Source organism: Cyprinodon variegatus, unplaced genomic scaffold (genome assembly GCF_000732505.1).
Source record: "Cyprinodon variegatus isolate N-32 unplaced genomic scaffold, C_variegatus-1.0 Scaffold737, whole genome shotgun sequence".
In the NCBI taxonomy this organism is placed as follows: domain Eukaryota; kingdom Metazoa; phylum Chordata; class Actinopteri; order Cyprinodontiformes; family Cyprinodontidae; genus Cyprinodon; species Cyprinodon variegatus.
This window is the reverse complement of record NW_015151190.1, coordinates 30,376-52,637: the sequence shown is the minus strand read 5'-3', so window position 1 is coordinate 52,637 and position 22,262 is coordinate 30,376. Positions and strand designations below refer to the sequence as shown.

Below are 22,262 nucleotides of genomic sequence, written 5' to 3'. Positions count from 1 at the left end.
CAACTCCACTCTCAACCAGAGTGGAGTTGAAATCTAGAGTAAACCAGTCCAGACCTGGTTTACTCTAACATCAATGATTCATTCAGAGCAGCCCCTGCCCCCACCTCGGGTCATCCGACCACCTATCTGTCATGCTAATTCCTGCATACAAGCTCCAGCTAATCAGGGCTAAAACAACAGTGAAGGTGGTCAGAGTGTGGACTGAGGGGGCCATGGAGAAACTCCAGGAATGCTTTAACTGGAACATGTTCAAAGCTGCAGCAACCTGTGACAAAAAGATAAATATAGATGAGTATGCCATGACTGTGTCAGCCTACACCACCCGGAACATCACCACCCGGGCCAACCAATGACCCTTGATGAATGGGGAGGTTCGGAAATCACTAAAAGCACGGAACTCTGCTTTCAAGTCTCGTGACAAAGAGGCACTGAGGACAGTGCGTGCCAGCTTAAACCGTGCCATCAGATCAGCGAAGCAGAGCCACAGCTGGGAGATCAAGGATCGTGTCCATGATGCCAGCAACACCAGGGGGATGTGGCAAGGCATACAGACGTACAGACGATCACAGACTACAACACACTGTCCCCCCCCCCGGTGGGTGCAGCTGATGTTGACTTCCTAAATGAACTAAACAACTTCTTTGAAAGGTTTAAGGCACTAAACAGCAATCCACCAGTGAAAGCCGTTTCACATCGGGGAGAGGATGCACTCAACTTTGACAAAGTTGAAGTGTGGAATAGTCTGGGAAGAGACAAGTCATTTAATGCTCTGAACTACCATATCAATGCATTTTTGGCAACGTGTTTTTTTTCTCCCATACTGTTTACATTTAATCACTGATGTACTTTATGGAATGGAAATGTTAATTTACTGTCTGAAAGCTGTAGTAAAAGAAAATTGGTTTTGTATACACTCTGTGTATACAACATGACAACAAAAGTTTTCTAAGTAAGTCTAAGTCTAACTTAAATGTTGTATTTTTTGTAATTTAAAGTGGACTTGAGCTTATTTTATTGCAATATGTAATTTACTTTTCTGAAAAGGTTAGAGAGGAGGGTTGCAAAAACGTTCTTGTATAAAAAAGGGGAACCAAGAGTGAAAAAGTTTGGAACTATTACATTAGTGCATTCAGCAGGCATGCATTGTGATAATGCCTGCATTTCCTTCCCTCCTGTTGCTCTCCATTGTTATTCATTTTAGGTGTTTTTTTTTTTTTTTTTTTGAGTTATGTAACATTTGCAATAATTGTGTAATTTTTATCATGTTGTTGTGCAGCTTTATTGCCCACCCCAAAAGGAGTGTAAACATGTACTGTAATATGTTTATTCAGACTGTCTAACATTGTTTGTAAACACACGTCCTACTGGATTTGTGTTAGAACAATAAATTAGAGTGTGACGAAGGTCAAATCGTGGTCTAACAGATAATTCTGCACATATATTGAATAAATTCACCAAAAATTCCAGTCAAAATATAACAATTTAACAAAAATCATTCTGCTCCAAGTTAAACATATAATAGTCTATAGTATAGACTTAAAAACTATAAACTAGTGAAACTCAACTAAAGTAACCACCATGTAGAGAAAGGAAAACTTATAGTTAAAAACTATAAGCAATGAGATGATGCTGGGCATGAGCAATGATGGTCGCTTCCATGATGGCTTCCTCTCCAATGTGAACCCCAGGACAGCTTACAGAAAGCAAGAAGGCACACCTCTGTAGGAGTGTTTTGTGAAACTGTCTACCGGGGAGGTAGAGTAAGTCAGCTACAGAGCAAACTTTCATCTTCCCCATTCAATGGACATGGTTAATATAGAGCAACAACTCTAGAAAGCACAAAAAATGTCAGCAACACATAAAGGGGATGGTTAGACTGATGTAAGAATAATTGGTATCAGCATCAGTCTTGAAAATCCTGTATTGGTTATTCTGTAATCTGAACACGGACAAAGGATTAGGGTATTGTTCCAAAGAACACAAGAGGCCCACAGTAGCATTGGAGGAGCTGAAGGGAGACATCTCAGGCGGTTGAAAAGGCCCTTTTCCCCTCATTTTTAGCCACTTGTAAAGAAAATAATCAAGCAGATGAGTTAAATATGTGGGCCTGGTTAATGAAAAAAGAAATGGGAAATCTCATTTGCCTTTAACTAGCAGCTTTCATTGGAGGCAGTATGATGCTGTGGGCCAGAATCTCTCATTGCTAATCTATGCTTGTCATAGAAATTGTAAAACACAGGTAGTTTTTATAGGCAGAAACCACATACTAAAATCTTTTCAACTTTCTTGCATATGTGGCTATATATTGAGTCAAATCCTAGCTACTGTGTATTTTGCAAAAGTGATATTCGTAATACTGCTGCCTGCAATATAGAACTAAAAGGATTTTTTGAGGAGAAAGCATAGTAACTTCTGTAATTATAAAATCTAACAGCTTAGGGACGCAAGGCAGCCGCAGACCCACAAATAATAAATAAGCCATTGATAAAAGTATAAAATGCTATTAGTTGTTTGCAGAGAAAAAAATAGCTCTTATAGATGGTGGAGGGTAAAAAACAATTACTTGTTTGAAGAACTTTGATTTTTTATTTTTTATTAGAAACATCTAAAGCCAAGAGCAGTGGAGGAAACTGAGCCTATCATGTAAAACACTTAAGGGGGCAGCATTAAACCACAAGAGACCCCTGAACACAAGGAAAGGAACATTAGTCTGGTTAACTGTGTCTTAGTTGCATGTCAGATAATAATTAGGGTTATTTGCCATTTGATCTGCTCAGTCTAACTATGATCAACAACAAGCTAAAAGCCATGCATGTATCTATATTTTGATCCTTAAATATTAAATATTACAGTTTAATACTGTGTGAGGAATCAACTGCTCTTTGCAGCTCTGATTTCTGCAGGTTTCCATGAAGATTGTCCAATGATATTACAAAGAATAAGAGGTTCATAACTATAGAAAGAATGCTGAACTTCACCTTAAAGGGATGGTGGAGGATGTTCTTTTTCCAGGTGGATCCTCAAAAATAATTCTGATGATATGTTTACATGAGCATATCCTACGTGCTTGTCCCCATTTTCTCTTACCAGTGGTGAGTCTGACATTGTGGAAAACCTGCTAATCTTCTTTTGGAAAGTAAGCTTGTACGAACGATATACACAACAACTTTTAAACAGAGCGTGCACGAGGAGAAATGGGCTCGTGCATTCTCTTACGTTTAATAGGCGCTCCCTCTCTGGAGCGGGCACAGGGTTTTTTTTGTGTATGTTTTTTTTTTTTTATTGAAAAATGAAAATCCACCACTATACCTTTAAAGCAAACAAAGAAGAGCCAAGCTGAACGTTTGGAGGCATATATAAGGAAATTATTTTGTCCTTCTAGTCATTTTTATAAAACAAGTTCGGTGCTTGCTCATTAAATTTCCTAACAATTATTATATTTCTTTATTAAGAATGGAAGTATGGTTGTATGAAAATCCCAGAGACAAGAAGAGGAGGTGGAGCTTGTATTTTTACCAAATGTTAGCTTGTTATTAAGGTATTAGTTTGATCCTGGTGATGAAGGATGTTTTATTTACATACCTACACAGGTGCGTGAGAGTTACTGTAGAAAGATGGAAGGGATGGATGTACGTTTACACCACTCCCTGCCTTCTTTTACATTTATTCAATTTAAGAAACAGTTGATAAATAAAACCCTGCTAATATCTTCAAAAAAGAAATGCTTTTATAGAATAAATAAGAAACATATCAGTCTTAACTTTCACTGATCTTTTTATTATGTTCAAGTTGTTTGCACATAGGATGGTAGGTACTGCTTTATGACAAGAGTAATAGTTTATTTTTATAGGTACCAGCTGGACATCGTCTCAGACTCTAATCTCTGCTCCTTCACAGTTGGTTGCACAAAGCTCCACCCACATGATGCTGCCACCATTGCATTTCATCCTGGGGATAGTCAGAGTGATGGCATGGGTTAATTTTTCATCATGCTTATCTTTTTGCAGGCTATGTCATCTGATAAGAGAATCTCCCACATGATTGCTGCGCCACCTTGAGGGTTTGTGGCAAACAAAACTTCTGATGGCTTTGAACTTCCCGCTCTAAAATAGCTTAATTTAAAGAGTGCATGACTTATAGATGCTGTCTCAACTGTTCAGATTTTCTCTGTGTAGCTAGAAGGTTGTGATGAGGTGCTGAATGGTCCATCTCTGCCCGCTGCACTTCTGAAGGATGAGTTGATAGTAAAAGTTGTCTCCCTGGGCGATCTCCAAGCATCTGTCTGTGGCTTTGTTCCTAATTTCTTTGCCCTGTGAAAGTTTGAGACAACATTAATGTGATAACACCGTTGTTTCAGATGGAAAGCATTGAGGCAGTGAAAAAAGCTCCCAGCTTACTTGTCTGAAGTCCCAGTTCATGTGTAACTGGTTGACCTTTGCCACCTTGCACTCATGCAGAGTTGGGATGCTGCCAGAACCTGGATCCACCAGGCAGCGGTTACTGCTGTATTTGTGAGATTTTATATTCCCTATGATTATTTCACCCTCGGTGTTGTAGTAACATCGCTGCAGGAAAGGAACATTTTCACTTTTTGGACTTGGTATTAATATTAAGCTCATATCAGTATCTTTGTTACCTGTGGTTCTTGGAAGTGGCACTCGTATAAAATTGGGATACTTCCAGGAATCGCTCCCTGATCCACACACATCCTCTTGTGAAGGCTGTTCTGCAGCTGATCAGAGTGCTGTTTCAGAGCTTTACATGTGTAAATGTTATATTTAAAAGCCTATTTCTTTATGTGAACAGTGTATATTATTTCAGAATAACTGGTTTTGCATGAACCCCTGAAGATGTTCCTTACCACACCGTAGCCCAGGATATTATCCAATCTTTCCAGACTGGTGTACACGTTCTCCAGGTACCAACTGAAAGGTTTACAACTCAGGTTCTTTCTGAGTTTTTTCCTCTCTGATACATCACCAATATCAATCCCATGATCCTGTTTGTTGATATCAAAATAGTACATGTTAAAAAGTTATATTTAGGTCGAATTTGTGCTAAATTAAAACATACACCATACACTTTAGCAGATGGAATATAATCAGCTAAATATATATATAAAGAAAATATATAACAGAAAATTTCAAATTGATAAATTATTTATTGTATCAGCAAACACTTACAGTGAAAGTTTTAGACCAAACCTTTAATTTGATAATATTTATTTAGTAGGGAAAAGTAATTATTAGTATTTTTTTCCTGACAGATATGTATTAGCTTTTGACTTTTCTACATTGTTATATTGTATCTATTCTAATGTTTTTGTTAAGGTTTGATTCATTTGCAGGTGGACAGGAAGTTGGGCAGAGAGAGAATAAGGCAGTAAAGGAAGCAAGTCATGGAACATGACATAGGGATGTGATGAGTGCAGGAAAAGTGGAAATAATTTTAAGTACATAAGGAACCAAGGCAGGAGCCAGGTTTGAGAGTAGAACGGAGCAGAGATGGACACAAAGGAAGCAACTGGGGCATTGGACTGAAAACATATGGGTCTGATCAGCAGCATGAATGTCAGCTGTCAGGTTAAAATATGCTGTTCTTCCTTTAAATGTGAGGAATCAGGATGGAAGGTCAGTAGAATACACAGAGAAGCAGGAAGCAAGAAACAAGAACCGAGTTTAGAGCTGTTAGAATAATTGTATGTAAATTTATCTGTGTAGTGTTATAATGCATAAAGCTGTGTGCTATGTTCATGTGATCATAGCCACCTTTTCTAAAGTATACTGTGATTTGTGGACTTGCTTTTGGGGAGGTTGTTGTTGATTTACGAACAGCATTAAACCTGCCCAACTTTGGTCAACAGGTACAACAACTGAACCTTAGAGGACATGTTTACTGACACTCCAAGTCTAAGTTCCTTATCTTTTTCCAGGAATCAGAATCAGAAATACTTAAAAAATCCCAGGGAGAAATTACTTTAGTTACATTACTCCATCTGTAATAGAATGACTAAGGGCAAGTTTAACACAATTTCATACTATACATAATTAGGGAGTCCTTGGCCTGGAAAACATTTAATACCCCTGCCCTAAACAACAGCATATATGTTGTCCTTAATCGAATGTGTGGAAACACATTCCATTAAGGACTGGATTTAAACTAAATCAGGTTTTTATTAAATTGAAACACCAGCCTTATGCTCTACAGGTTGTTATAACTAAAGCTTTGGCATTATTGGACAGTTTATTTCAGTTCTTAGTTTCAGACTCATGCTGTTGTTTGTTAAATTGAAGGCGGTATTTTGTGAATAAGGTCACAAACAAGTATCTAATCTATTAAAGTTAGGTGTTAACATTTAAAAGTGTTTTTCTTTTCTTTGACATTGATAGATACATGGAGCCTTGATCTATTTATTTGGAAAGACCATATTTCATATTTTCATATTTCATTCAGTTTTAATTATTGCGAACAGAACTAAGGTTTAAGGATGAACAGCAGAGATATTATTTCAAAAGTTTTGTGCTTTTAACTTGTTGAGGTTGCTGTAATGCTGAGATGGGGAAAACCTGATTTTTCAAATGTTAACTACAGCAGAATCACATGAACTTGGTCCAAATGTGTTCAGAAGTAATGGAGCAGGACACAGCTAAAACATGCAGGACACTGACTCCTGAAGACTAGATGTACATGGATTGCGCTATGGCCTTTTATTGCTGCAAGAAACGACCTTACTTTAGAATGGACTGTTACAGATGTGTTATTTAGGTTCTGCTTATATTAACTGTATCCAGACAAAATTACCAGCTATAAAATGGTTAAAGGGACAAAAATATTAAAATAAAGGTACCATGATTAAATAAATGTTGTGGTAAGTAACTGCAAATACCATATGTCTACCATTGTATATTTTATATATTTACTGCAACATTAAACAGGTAAATATGCAATTTAATCATGAAATCATTAAATTAAATAATTAAATGTCAATAAATTATGAATTGTACTGTTAAATAATTAAATAATGAAATCTTATTCTTTTAAAATACAATCATTTAAGAAACACATATAATTATTTCCGTCTGTATTTATTCAGAAGAGTCTCTACAAAATTATTTATTAGGTTTACTCTACCAATCAAATTATGTGGGCGGGACTAATGGCGATTATGAATGAAGTCTGGAGGCATTCTCTATGCATAACCACACCAAGCTGTCTGCTAAAAGTTATAGAGGCATTTTTCAGCAAACTCAGAGTCTTTTGTAAATTAATGTTAACACTGTCTTTTAGTTATCTAATTAATTCAACCACTTTTCACCCAAGACACTGACTTTAGGACACAGCAAACTTGGAAGAAGTTGTCTGAACCTGCTGTGCAAAGCAGCCAATCAGATGTTAGAGTCTGTTTTGCCCTCACCCAACTTAATCAGAGATTTATTTATGCCATGGAAAACTTAGATTTATATATGTATTTCATGATCTATTCATTTAAATATTTAACATAGTCCCTTTTAACCCTCAATTAAAACAAAATGTCAATGGGAAACAAGGTGGAGTTTTGGTTAAGGAATTATATATTACAGATTAATTACAACTTAATTAGTTGCTTGGTTGTGACAGGTGGTGTTTTGCCAACAATATAATGCATTCCTAAAGACAATGATAGTTTCTGGTTTATTTGGTTAGTCTTACTACACTCATCAAAGAAGAATTAAAATACTTCCTCTTTAGTCTCAATTAATCTTTCTTTTAGCCTTTGTCCAACTGAAATATTGAGCACAACTCACCTTAAGAGGAATGTTCCAGGCAATAAACACATTTTTCTTGTACTCATCCAACCAAATATCAGCAACCCTTAAGGCATTTCTCCTCATGGATGGATTGAGATCAGGTGCATATGGTTTGTGTGCTCTCTCGATGTGAGCTATCCTGGAGCAAGGCACAACCTCCACACTTCCTCCACACAGCCACACCTGAGCAGTCAATACAGATCAGAGTTCAGGAGTTATTGTGCTAGCCCCAATTATACAACAGTGTTTATCATTACTTAAACAATGTAAATAGAGTAGAATATAAAATCCCTTTATTGTCCCTAAATGGGGAAATTCTGGTGTTATAGAAACAAAAAGATTAGAGGAAAAATATAAATAAATATAACACCTGTGTAAATAAATAAGATAAATATTGCTGTTAAAATCTGCTGTCACTCACACGAATCCCAAATTCAACATTTTCTCCTCCGTAAACTGTCATGCCCCCATCAAGTCCACCGATTTCTCCAAGGAAATACCTGTCTGCTGCAAAGATGCCCATCACAGAAGGACTCCTGCATGAAAGACACAAAACAGCATGAAAAACTCAGACAATTACTTGCCTGCTGTACAAAAAGGCTGTACATAATACCAACATAGTAATAGTCACTTCACATTTGATCTTTAACCAAAAGAACTTCAAAATGCTTTTATATCTTAGATTTGAATAAAATCTATCCATCTGCCCGTCCGTCCATCCGTCCGTCAGGGTCATAGGGAGCTGGTGTGTATCTCAAGCACTTGAAAGGCGGGGTACACTCTGGACGGGTTGCCTGTCCATCACAGGCTGCTTTTAATATTTAGTACAGTATAAAATGGAAATCAAAATGGATCAACTAGTAGAACCTGTTACAGTAATCAATTTCTTTTTCTGGATCAGCTTTTGGGGTAATAGAAGGAAAACTTTGCAGTTACCTTATCTGCCTGTAAAGGATCAGGTCTGAAACCATCACTATACCAATTTAAGGCTTTAGCAGTGACTTCTATTTGTAATAACTAAGGTTTTGGGCTAACATTCAATTTTAACCTACTGAATTAAATGGCCTGAGTTAGATCTACTTTGGTCAAGAAAAGATTACCTAGATGCTGTTATTTAACTAAAGAAAATTATGGCACATCCATATTTGTTGTATGCAATGCATTGGCTCTGCCATCCCTGTTTTGTTGGAGTTTTTTTTTTTTTTTTTTATCCCTATCTTTTACTGAGAGATTCTTGAAAACACTTTACAGAGCAGTATTTTATTGTTTATCTTTTAACTCTTCACTATTCTAAGGTCCATATTTGTGTGACCATTTTTTCTATAATCTTTTTGGTGCTGTAAACACCAGAATTTCCCCATTGTTAGACAAAAAAGGGATTTTACTTTCTATTCTATTCTATTCTATTGTTTCTATTCTATCCTATTGTTTCGATTCTATTCTATTCTATTCTATTCTATTCTATTCTATACTAAAGCCTTTGTGTGTGTAAACCATCTAGCGGTCCTTGTTTACCAGCCTTTGCCTGACTGAGGAGAGAAAAATTAAAATAAATCTTCAACCTTTTGAAGAAAGTTAACTGCTCTGAGTATAGAGCAATGCAACTGAGTCATCCTATTCAGTTTTGTGATTTTTAGGATTTTTGATTTTAGAACAGGGGATATCAGGTAGCTAACTCGAGTCTGAGATCCAGATTTCCGGGTAGTTTCAGCGAGAATCCCTCATCAATGAAATGCAGAAAACATGATAAACAAAGGCAACAAGAAGAATATAAATTGTGAGCCAATATAAGTTAAAATATTAATTATTTCATTCAGAGATAGATTACAAATACATTAAATTACAGGCAAAACTGGTCCTGCAGCAAAATAAGAAGATTTAGCGTGGCAGAGACCAGTAACTGCATGAATGATAGATAATGACAGTTCATCCTCAAAAGTACACCTGTCTGACATGAAAAAAATGTGTGTGTCTGAGTACAGAGGTGAAATTTGCATCTAGGTGTAACCCAGCGGACACAAAAAGGACATAGCAATATATCAATGAAAAAATATAAAAGTGCAGTTATATGAGGTATGGCCCAGTTATCAGCTATTGTATTTAATCTTTACCTACTGCATTAGACAGCTTGAGTTAGGATTAGTCCACACATATTATAAACGTGTGAAGCTAAACCTTGGTTCATGGTTTATTATGAAAAAATTAAGACAATCCCTGTGAAATAGCTAAACAATTTGTATTTATTAGAGAACATGGAAGAGTGTTTATACATCTGATGCACATTTGAGCCATAGTAACAGTATAGGGCATACTTTTCTTGTGTATGATCACATCTAAAAGTGTAACAGATTGTGGATAGCTTCAAGAAGTTCATGAGTTGTCTCATGGAGTAACTTGCAGGATAAACTTGAGTTGGGATAACTGCTATCTTAGGTATACAGGTATTTAACCACAAACTTAATCCCAGTTCAAAAATATGTCTGAAATGGGGCTAAAATAGAGTAATGTTAACCACAAACAGGCTTAAATTAGAAGACCCTCTGACACCTATCCAGGAGTCTTGATCATTTCTGTTGGCTCACACCAGAGTAATCTGTATTCAGAGCTCAAAGTATTCATGCGGTATGAATTCTGCTCTCTCTTTATGGGGCACAATGGGTTATGATGAAGCTGGAAAATGATCCAGTGAACATTAACAAATCCAACACAGAAACTTCAATAATAAGCCAAATAAGGGTACATAGTGGCCTAGTCAAAGCTTCGGCTTAAGTCTAATTGATATGCTATACTATGATGTTAAAATTTCATGGTTATAAAAAACTTTCCTATTAGGCTGCATTAAAACAGCTTTATTATTCAAATTTATATTTTCAATGTTTGACATTTGTGACGGAGGGGATTTGTTCTTCAGACTAAGTTTGATATATATATAACTGATCAAATGTATCCACCTGTGGTGAAAAGGTCATGACTACATTAAACCTTCAAAATCCATTCTAGCTCACTGAGGGGTCAAAGAGAAGATCTCCTTTTTCCACATACTTTCCAGGCTGTGATTCGTCCCCTTCATTCCAGTCTGGTTTGAAGGGCTCATACATGCACCACAGAGCCCATTCAAAGCCCTGAGCGAACGGCATATATTTTTCTACATGTAGATCATCATAGTTGACCTTGTCAAACACAGGAGACACCACCACAGTCCTGTCAGCTTTGATCCTGGCCAACAAAGGTTCAGCCCTGCAGAAGATATAGTCAGCTACATGTTTTATTAAACCCAGCAGTAGATACTGAACTAGATTTACATTTATTTTTAGACAATTAGTGGTTATGAGAAGTTTTGTGCTTACCAGCCCAGAGTAGCTTCAATGTGAGCATCTAAAATGGCCACAACATCTCCTGTGGCCTTCTTCCAGCCTGTGATCCGGGACTGGGACAAACCCATCTGGCGTGTGTGCCAGATTTTTTTAATAAGACCAGGCATTTCTCTGTGAACCTCATCAATAAAGTCTTCCAAAGGTTTTCCAAGATCATCTAAAAAAAAAAAAGTTCTTCATTAAGGAGTACAGAGGGTACAGAGCATTTGGAAATACAGAGAAGTACAGGTTCCAAGTAACCTGAAATGAATCTGATCTTTCAAGGAGATTTTTGTTTGTTAAGCCCCAAAACCTGTGACCTGCCATCTGGGCTTAAACAAAATCTCCTGTATAAGATTAATACATGTGGGATCCGCAGTCAGGTGAACATACTAGGGTGCCTTATAACATCTTTGTATTTTTACACATTTGGAAATATTTAATGAATAGTAATACTGAACATTATAGTAATATAAAGTTAGGTGCTCCCGACTGCTAGAGTGAAAGTTAATCCTATGTTCATCCAATGATCTCTCTGAAGTTCTAAAGTGTATTTCAACCTCTGTAAAATCTCAATTCAATTAGATTCAATTTATTTATATAGCCTGAATTCACAGCACGTAATCTCAAGGCACTTTACAGAGACAATTCAACCAGATCATACAAACTGATTAAAAGTTTTCTATCTAAGGAAAACCAACTGATTGCTTCGACTCATTGACTCGAAGACAATCCCTCACACCAAGCATGCTTGTAGTGACAGTGGAGAGGAAAAACTCCCTTTTAACAGAAAGAAACCTCCAGCAAAACCAGACCACTCATTTTTTTCCCATTAATCGATTAATAATTGGTTATTAATTAATAAAAGGTTCCTTATAGAAAAGTTTTCACAAAATAAACAGTGAAACAAACTTTTACACTTGAGGAATTCTGGTTAAGCATATTGACAAACATGTTTTTTTTTTTATATCTATGCAAATATGTTTTTTTTTATATCTATATCTATGCAAAATATTTATACATTTTTTTCGTGTTTTTTTTTTTTTTTTTTTTTTTTTTTTTTTTTTTTTTTTTACAATTTTGGTATACTTACTGCTCGAAGTGGGTCCCTCTGTCAGCTAAAGGCATGTTTTAGATTCTCTATACTCATGATAACGATTACTAAATTAGTTGACGATTATTTCAATAGTCGATTAATAACGATAAGTTCAATTAATTGTTTCAGCCCTAACAAACTCCATCAATCCATTTTCTTACATGCTTGTCCCGAGTGGGGTCGTGTGGGGTGCTGGTGCCTATCTCCTAACAAACTCCCAAAAATATATTTTGTCAGAAGCCAACAGATGCATTACCCTTGAATAGATATGTTTCAAACCATTGAAATGCAGTGATGTGTACGCCCTTAACCAGAAGTGGCAAACTAATGCAAAACAAACATGGCTGGGCCATTTGATGTACCTCTAGACCAGGGATGTCAAACTGGTTCCAGAAAGGGCCGTGTGGCTGCAGGTTTTCTTTCCAACCAAGCAATGGCACACCAGACTCCATTCATCTCATCAAGTGAGTCCAGTCTTAACATGGTGACTTGATGAGATGAGTGGAGTCTGGTGTGCCATTGCTTGGTTGGAAAGAAAACCTGCAGCCACACGGCCCTTTCTGGAACCAGTTTGACACCTGTGCTCTAGACTCTGCTACTCAGTCTGTTTTAGCTGGAACGGCCTCTATTTCTTTATTAAATAGCCAAAATTATCCATTTTCATTCTTTGAGGAACGAAAAGATGTTTCTATGTTGGTATCGACCTGATTTGGAAACAGTTTGATTTATTAGTTAACTCTGTCGTGAAACAATTGAAGAAGCTGCAGAAGGATCTGATTGTTATCATGTCTCATTTAGTCACTCTCATGGATGACCATATGGCTTAAAGCTGAAAAGCATTACTGATGTAAAACTTGGCAAAAGTGGTTAAAAAGCCCACTGCTATGATTACCAGCTGGTATTTGAGAGCCCAGAGTCATGGCTGCTAATCTCTAAATGGATAGATATGCTTTTATCCAAGTTGTTCCAGGAAAACATTGTTGGGATTGTCACGGATGAATTACACATCACATTCAAATGGTAAGTAAATAAAAAACACACATCTGATTCATCACAGCAGCTATTGCTGCAGTGATTGGCTAAAAGCTTGACATGGGAGGCAGCTTACGCTTGGTGATTTACCCAATCAGCTTGAATAATTGTACAGAATGCACTTTCCACAGAAGCCTTTTTCACACGGATACTATGAAGAATTCAAATTGAACTACAAGTATGAATCTGGCTTATGCCAGGTTAACTGATAGGTATGCAGAGCACAAGTTTTTTTGAGGTGGATTATTTTCCAGCCCCCTCTGCACAGGAGGGTTAAGGAAGGCTTCTTGGAGCTCTGTGGACTTGAATCTTATCAGTTCAAGCCATGTGCTGACTTAGCTCAGGGTTATGGTGATTGAAGTCAGAAAAAACCTGTTACAGCTTGTAACATTTAAGGAAAATTCAACTGCATTTGCCACTGTTCAACCCTGCAAGGGCAGCAGTAAGGCAAATTTTCAACAAATACTACAGCGCTAAACAAGCCCACATTCAAACATAAGAAATAAAAAAATGGGGGTTAGTTACATTTTAAGAAAGGAAGCTGCGGATTTTCTGTACCTGCTAACGAAATTTAAATCAGCGGTAATCTGTGAGACCATCTTTATAATCGGTAAAGCAGAAATGGACCCCAAAATATTATGATGACCCAAAACATTTCACCAAGGACTGGTGGAGAATATTAGAAATGGAAAATTCTTGTATCTTGTTAAAGCTCAGTCTCACAGCTGGAAGTAAGGAGTTTTTTTAAGCTCCTCACTGATGGCAATCCAGCCTAAAGGGGATACACCATCAATAGATGGGTAGGGAGTCAAACTTTTCCTCAGCTTGAAAATACATTTTTGTTTTCTTTGGTTTTATTAGCAAAACAATGCTACTTTTCACTAAATCATAGTTTTTAACAACGTCTTGAAAATTAGATATTAGATAATTAGATTGTTAGACCAAAGCCAAACTTACTGTAGGTACTGTGATCGTCCACCAGAATGATCTCCTTCAACAGGTGTTTTGGTGTGTGGGTAATGATGCTGCATACTGCCCTCTTAATCACAGAGAGAGCCTCGTTTACATAGATCAGCACAACGCTGATGCTGGGAAGATCTTTGGGATAATTCCTCTTCAGACATCTGCATGGTGTGAGATGATCTTTAACTTTTACACACACACACACACACACACACACACACACACACACAAAACTGTATAAACTATCAGGATTTTTTTGCAGCAACACTTACCTGGGATCTCTCATGTCGGGAAGTTTCCGATCGAGAGGAATGCGGTTGCTAAGGAAGGCATTGTATCCATAAATCTGAAAAAGAGCTTCAGCCTCCTTCTGTTCCTCTTCTGACAGATCATCGCCCCACTTTGTAAACAGGAAGGAGTTGGGATATAACTTGGACACCGGATTTTTTGGCTTTTCTTTTTTCTTATTTGGAGGGAGAACTTCATTGGAGATCTTTTGGCTGGGTTTGTCTATGAACTTTGCTTTTTTGGGAAATACAAAACAGAAGTAAATGTTACTCAGTTTTCTAGGAGGAGCAACGCAGCAAAAAAATAGTTTTTCCTAGAATAAGTGCATTTTGTCTTGAATTGAGGAGGTAAGCGAGACACTTTGCCAATGGAACAAGACAATTAACATTTAAAATAAGAAAAAACTATTGTATTGTCTTATTCCGAGTGAATATTATCCAATTATCTTATTTTAAGAGAAAAAATCTTATTCCATTGGCAAATCATCTTATTTACCTACTCAATGGGCTCTATGCACAGCTCCACTACTTCCTGAATTTAAAGCAGCTCCTTTGTTTCCTGTCTTTCATGATTGGATGCACTGATTAATCCAGGTGTGTATGACCTAAGTAACTGGCCAGACACACCTGGATTAATCAGTTCGTCCAGTAATGAAAGACAGGAAACAAAGGAGCTGCTTTAAATTCAGGAAGTAGTGGAGCTGTGCATAGAGCCCATTAAGTCTAAATACACTTAATCACTTAAATTAATAAATCTTTACTTATTATTTCTAGATTGTTTTTGCAGGGAATGTTTGATCTTTGCTCAAAATATGCCTAGAATATTAAAAGTCGAAAGAAAATTTCTTGATTGATCTGGAAATTGTTCTGGAAATGTTGTCAATTTTTGGATTGCTTAGATGGATGTGCAACTTTAAAATATTTTTTTTTGGAGTTTCTACGGTACTAGTGGCTCATTTTTCTGACAGTAGGCTGACAGGAAAGAGGGCATGAGAGAAGGGGAGAGACATGCAGCAAAGGACCACAGGTCTGATTCGAACCTGGGTCGGCCACGTCGAGAACTAAGGCCTCCATACACTAACAACTGCGGCATCAAAGCACGCACCTGACATGCAACATTAACTTTTACATCAAAACAGCCTACATCAGTGTTTTCCAACCTTTTTGACTTATGTACCTCGTTGGGCATTTTGCATGACCATGAGTACCTCTCTTAGTCAAAGTATTGATAATTGTCCAAAAGTGGAACCTATAATAATTGATTATAAAATCAACTTTATTTTACTTATTCTTTTCATTTAAGCATTCAATTCTTATCATTTATTCTTTCCATCTTAAACAAAAAGTTCTTGGAAGTTAGTAAGGAATCAAAATAAATACAAATGAAATCATATTATAAACCTGTATTTATTAAACTGGAGCTCTGCAGAATCCCGTTATATTTAAACTTGATGAGTTGGGAACAAAATATTGTTACTGACATAATTACTTTTACTTTGTTTTCATCAAGACCCCTAAACTGCTTTGATGAACTCTGATTGCTCAGTGTGAAAAACAGCTAATACCAGGCTGATCTCTAGATCCAGTCTCTTCCTCTGCTTGGTTTTAGTGAACTCAAACATATAAGAAAAACCTACTTTTTGGTTGAAAAAAGTTACATTTTCAGTTGTGTTCTAACAAAACAGATCCCAACTCTATTTTATTAAATAAAATATTTTCCTGCACCCCTTGCGATGCACTGGCGGACCACTAAGGGAATCACTGGCCTACACTGTACACTTTGCACTGCTTGTGCATTTCCTTTTGTTGGTGTTATCCGCCATTCGTAACGTTCATGTTGCTGGTCTGGAAACAAGATGCTGCCCCTCCCTCACATTCATGGCACACAGTCTCCAGCATGAAGCAACATTTTAAGATATTTTAATGTAGTTAAACTAATCAGTTATCAAGATCCCAGTATCATAATACTCAGTCCACTTTGCTTTACAGCCTGCTCAGACGAGCATTTTCAACACAGTTCCTTTTATTCATTGGGCTATATGCCAAACCTAACCACTTCCTGAACTTCAGCCAGCTTATCTTTCATTACTTAAGAGGCAGATTAATCAAGGTGTGGATTGTAGTAAGTTACTGAGATCATACAAACCTGGATTATTGATTTTGTCTAGTAATGAAAGGCAGGAAACAAAGGAGCTGGCTGAAGTTCAGAAAGTTTTGGAATCTGACATATAGCCTATTTGTGAGACACTCAAAGAATCAGCCTCAGGAATTTTCTAACAGTTTGTACTGTTGGTTTTATAGCACTTTTTAAAGGTTACAAATAAATAGCTAGGTTATAGAAGAACATTTTTACCTAGAAACATCATTAGATGTTAATACTCATGGTATTTTGAAGATAACTGGACTGTATTTGATGTAAGGTTGATTCGGATTTTTTTTATCATTATGATGATAGTTTAACATACATAATTTGAAGTTGTATTAAGTGTGACTTATCAAAGTTTATTCTAACTTCTTGCCTACAGCTAAGTAAAGAAACTCAAAGATCTTTAAGCAATTTCAAAGGACGGATTTAGTTGTTTGCTTTGATTTATTTAGAAATCTGTTACTCACCCAGCTTGTTTAGGGTTTCTTCAATTCTGTCCAATTTTCTACTGATATCCTCTTGATCTATGATTCTTATTGGATCCAACTTTTTCACCCCAAGCTTTCCAGTAATGGAAATAAATATGTACATAGAAAATAAAAAAGCTCCAATAACACCGACTCTGAAATACACCTTCATAGTAGTTTCAGACTGGAAATCAGGTCAATGTCTTTCTGTTCTCTCTACCATGCAGAGACTAATCAACTAAACAAGCTTTAAAGCTCAGGTTGAACTGTAAAACATGTCTTATCTGAAAGATAACTTTTATAGACCTGTGCACAATCAATGGTTATCTGATTTTTCTCAACCTAAGGGGACCAGAAACATAAATATAAATGGCTGTAAACAAAAAAAGTCCAGTAAGCTGAGCTATATATTAAGGGTTAATAATTAGTGCTTCCTAATGTCATGTTGTCAATGTTTTTCTTTGAGTTTAGAATAAAACAAGGCAGTGTTTATCTTTTATGCACTTATAATTGTCTGTATTACTAATAACAGTGTAAAGTCACAAGTGCTAAATGGAGATACATTTATAAATCACACATAGTTGTATTTGATGGTCAGAAAGGGTGCTTTTTTTATTTTCACAGCCTTAATAATCAACCTTAATCAAGTCCTTAGATTGGACTAACAATGCTTGTTTAGTTTAATCTAAATCAGGGCTACAGATTCATTAAATGAGGACCTGGTCTTGCTTCAATTAAGAAATCGGGTCAATAAATGACCATGAGTTCTGTTAAACGGAAGATAAACACTGACTACATATAAAGCAACCATGCTTCATTAACCCTACAGCAGAACCACAGGCTGATCCCCTCTATGCCACTGATCTCTATTTGTTTACTGGATTGCTGATAGACAATTGGTAGTACACAGTGCTGTGAAGTCACCAGCCACCATATTGGTACTCCTTAAATAGGCTAGTCAGAATGTAATGTGTGCGCTACCGCGTCACACAATGATGTTTTTTAAGACTATTAAACATAAAGTCATCACTTTGATACACATTAGCTGCTTCGTAGCATCAGTAGATTACCATCATTTATGATAAAAAAAATACGCACATCATATTGCATAGTCAGTATGAAGTCTATAAATCATGTAATATATTATACAGTTCCATTACAACAAAATTAGTGTGTTAAAGGAATATAATACTGTACCCAGATATTAAGAATACTACACATACGCACTTTCTGGTGACGTGCCAAAGGTGCTAAATTGATGATCTACATGTAATATACATGTATTTATATATTGTTATGGTCATTACATTACATGAATTTTTATGGCGCAACTTTGTGAAAAAGGGGTGTACCAAGATGGCGACAAGTGACTTGAGTTTTTTTTTGGTCTATCAGCAATCCAGTGAATAAAGATCAGTGCTCTATGCCACCTTACATTAGAACAACGAACCAGACCCAATACAGTCTGCAGGTAATGAAAAATACATGCTGAGCAGAAGGCTTACATTTCTGCCTGAAAAATATAATTTTTTTTCCAAGGCATAGTAAAATAAATAAAATAGGATTTATTTATTTAGTTTGATACTACTTTAAAGTAGTATCAAACCTAGACTGTCTGCTTTGCATATATAATTCACAGGTTCATTAATTCTTACCTTAAACGGCATGTCATTATTATGAAGAGCATATCTTTCTAATTCAGAAATAAGGGCTTGAAAACAGTCTGTTTATTATTTACACAGCCTTTATGAAGAGTTCCAGTCTGGCTTCCGACCACTCTTTAGCACTGAAACAGCACTCATCTAAATCACTACTCCTCATGGCCTCTGATTCTGGATTACTCACCATCCTCATCCTCCTTGACCTGAGTGCAGCTTTTGATACCATCTGTCACACCACCCTCCTCAGTAGCCTTTAATCGATTGGCTTCAATTCAATTCACTTTATTTATATAGCACCAATTCACAACATGTCATCCCAAGGCACTTTACAGTTCACCAGATTATATAGTCAAATTGATTCAAAGTTTTCTATCTAAGGAAAACCATGGCATTAACTCTCTGACTTGAAGGCATCCCTCACACTAAGCATGATTGAAGAAATCTCCAGCAGAACCAGGCTCACTGTGAGCGGCCATCTGCCGAGGCCGACTGGGGTTCAAGGAGACAGAAGCATTGATACACAGGGCAACTGTAAAAGGTGACCCCATCCAGGAAACACACAACCAGGCAGAAAAGCTCCAAGCCAGCTTCCATGTCAAAGGGTGGAGAGAGCACATCCAGCCAGTTACAGTCAGAGAAACAGGACGACACTGAAAAATAGGCCGATCTCGAACATCTATAAACAAAGGTTTGATCACTAAGCATCATTAACGCTCTGTTGGACTGATTTACTTCCTACTTCTCTGGCTACACTCAGTTCATTCAATTGAAGACCCTCAAATCCATACCCTCCCCGTCAACTCAGGTGTGCCCCAGGGCTCTGTCCTGGGGCCCCTCCTCTTCATCATCGACCTCCTTCCCCTTGGCAGTATCGTCCGCCAATTTAACATGCATTTCCACTGCATGTTCCACCCAGCTCTACCTCACCATAAAACCATTGTCTTCTCTTCTGCCCACCTCCCTCGCAGATTGCATCTCTGACCTTGGTTCACCAAGTACTTCCTTCAATTAAACAGTAGTAAAAGTGAGGCTTTCCTTATTGGCACTAAATTGTTCTCTAAACTATTTCCAAAACCGACAGCCCCTCCATCTCACCTTCCCGCCAGGTGACCCCTGGTCATCCCAGAGTCTGTGTGTCATCCTTGATAGCACCCTATCCTTTCAATCCCATATCAATAACATTACCTTGTCTGCCTACTTCCACTTAAGAAGCATCAACTGCCTCCGTCCCTCCACACTCCGAGTCTGCTGCCATACTTGTCCACAGCGTAGTCACGTCCTTACTGGATTATTTAATCTCTCCTCTTTGGCCTTCCTCAAAAATCACTCCATAAACTACAACTGGTCAAGCATTATAACAAGAACTTATTTCCACCACATCACCCCGGATCTCCAACTGCTCGTCCCTTCTGCCCGTCTCGCCACCATGGGGAGTAGAGCTGCTGTGCCCCCCTCTCTACCACCCCTACCTAGAAACACGGACTCACTCCTCCATTTCAAATCGCCTATTCTCTTTAATATCAATTTCCCTGTTCCAGCCTGTGCATTTTTTTTTAAATGGTTTTTGTTTTGACTTTTTCTGCCTTTTCTATTTGTTCAGTTTTTACAGCACTAGCGGCTGTTTTTTGGACAATAGGCTGACAGGAAAGGGGGTATGAGAGAGAGGGAGAGACATGTAGCAAAGGACCACAGGTCAGATTCGAAGCCGGGTTGGCCGCGTTGAGGACAAAACGCCTCCATACATGGGTCATGTGCTCTAACGACACAAGACCACCCTGCCATTGTTTTCATCCGTTGTATGGTGACCTTGAGTGTCCAGAAAGGCGCCTTTGAAATAAAATGTATAATTATTATCTGCCTTTTATAGACACTGAAACAAATACAATTATTTTATATAACTGATTTGTTTTAGTATGATCATTGTTTAAAAATTTTATACTACTGTGAAGCAGAAAAAACCCCACAAATACACTGTAAGGATAGTCTTTTATTTATGTACAGAATACCACTAAAGAAAGATGAATTATTGAAGGAGATTTTCCTGCTTTAGTTTAATAGTTGACTGTCTTGGCAGGCTTTGTCTCGTCCAGTTCAGCTTCAAGGTAACGGAACCGGCGATGGCGACGAAGGATCTCAATTGCCTTTTGCTCTACAGAGGAAGCTGTGATACCCAGATCCTCCAGGCCAGGAAGTCCTGGATACTTCATGTCTGTTGTGTGAAACTTGGGAAAAAAATCAAGTCACAAGATTAAAGTTAATCATTATGTAGGAAAAACTAAATCTAACTCAAAGAACCAGTCCGTTTTTCATGATCTTACCCTGTCAATTTTATCTGGAGTTGTCCATGGTTCAAAGGGATTCATTGCAAAAATCTTTGCTGCGAGGCTAAAAATAAGAAGCAGGCACTTCGTCATCACCCTTTAAACATAACACTGTTTAGACAAGTTTTGTTTAAAATATGTCTAGGATAAAAGGGTAGAACGTCAACATAGAAAAATGTTTTTCTTTTAACGTCATCTTTTGTTGGGTCCAGATCCTGTGTGTCTAAAGGGGAAAGAGTGTCAAACTGGAATTGTGTGCTTACTGGTAGAGAGGGCGAGGCAGAGGGTAGGGCACGAAAGGCCTGTGGGCCACGGCGTAGATGTACTCCACCAGGTCATGAAGGACATAGCGGTTTGGGCTTCAGAAACACAAAGTCAGTTATTAATAGACTGAACCGATGGACCCAGTTTTTCCAAAGCAACAATGACAAACAGTGACATACTGACAGCCTGAGGCCAGAAATGTTTTCTGTTAAAAAAAAAAGAACTAAAACCAAACAGGCTTCTTAATTAAAAATGTATTTATCTCTTAAAAAAATAAAAAAAGAAAGAAGCTTTGTCTAATAATTTAGCCAAAATTTCAATGAAAGTAAAACCACAAACGTATATATATATATTTTAGACAAAGCTTTATTCTTTGCTGTTCACACCTCACATTTCCACATTTTGTCACATTAATTAATCTTGCAAAACAAATCCCCCCCCCCTAATCTGAGCAGAGCAGTGCTCTCTGCATGTTTGCTGTGTAGAAAACAGCACTTCTCTTACGTTTCTTCTTTTGCTTTTCTATAACAAAAAAGGATTTGTGATGTGCGCCAGTGGTGGCGATCCAGGTGAATGTTTAGCCCAGCTGAACTGTGGATCTCTGCGGGTTCTCTAGAGTTACTGTGGTCGTCTCTGCTGTTTCTCTGATAAATGCTCTTCTTCAGTCTAGGAATTTACAAAGAGCTTATTGGTGTGGTATTTAGCCACTTTATATACTTCTTATGAGATAACAGTAGGCATGGCGGGGCTAATAATGAGGTCACTTCTGATGCACGTTGGTTACTTTCAAGTTTTTAATATAATACTTATGTTAATGCAAAGTATTTGGAGAACCTTGGATTATTTTAGATCACAACCATCCACCCCCCCCAGTTGCTCTACAAC

At 37.3% G+C, this 22,262-nt stretch overlaps 2 protein-coding genes across 2 annotated transcripts in view; both read right to left on the bottom strand.

Annotated features, from left to right (window-relative positions):
- Positions 1 to 3,860: 3,860 nt before the first annotated feature.
- Positions 3,861 to 19,913, bottom strand: LOC107097954 (probable polypeptide N-acetylgalactosaminyltransferase 8). Its single transcript, XM_015395334.1, has 11 exons — positions 19,888 to 19,913; positions 14,504 to 14,797; positions 14,226 to 14,392; positions 11,135 to 11,318; positions 10,830 to 11,024; positions 8,209 to 8,323; positions 7,785 to 7,970; positions 4,862 to 4,999; positions 4,637 to 4,732; positions 4,398 to 4,565; positions 3,861 to 4,310 (listed from the first exon to the last, which is right to left on the bottom strand). Exons 1-11 carry the CDS (start codon positions 19,911 to 19,913, stop codon positions 4,176 to 4,178), a joined length of 1,704 nt encoding a protein of 567 aa, XP_015250820.1. The 3' UTR covers positions 3,861 to 4,175.
- An 851-nt stretch (positions 19,914 to 20,764) lies between these two features.
- ndufa9 (NADH:ubiquinone oxidoreductase subunit A9) overlaps positions 20,765 to 22,262 on the bottom strand; it is a 6,597-nt gene continuing 5,099 nt past the window's right edge. Inside the window, exons 9-11 of the mRNA XM_015395333.1 lie at positions 21,377 to 21,472; positions 21,111 to 21,177; positions 20,765 to 21,014 (exon numbers count right to left, since the gene is read on the bottom strand). Of these exons, the coding sequence (XP_015250819.1) occupies positions 20,844 to 21,014; positions 21,111 to 21,177; positions 21,377 to 21,472 (334 nt within the window). The 3' untranslated portion in view covers positions 20,765 to 20,843. The remainder of the gene's footprint in view (positions 21,015 to 21,110; positions 21,178 to 21,376; positions 21,473 to 22,262) is intronic.

Coding starts and splice junctions, on each gene's coding strand:
- LOC107097954 (XM_015395334.1), bottom strand. CDS start 19,913: ATGACCAGGGGTCACCTGGCGGGAAG. Junction 11,025..11,134: donor ATTGAAGCTACTCTGGGCTG/GTAAGCACAAAA, acceptor TATCTTCTGCAG/GGCTGAACCTTTGTTGGCCA. Junction 4,733..4,861: donor ATATCCTGGGCTACGGTGTG/GTAAGGAACATC, acceptor CACTCTGATCAG/CTGCAGAACAGCCTTCACAA.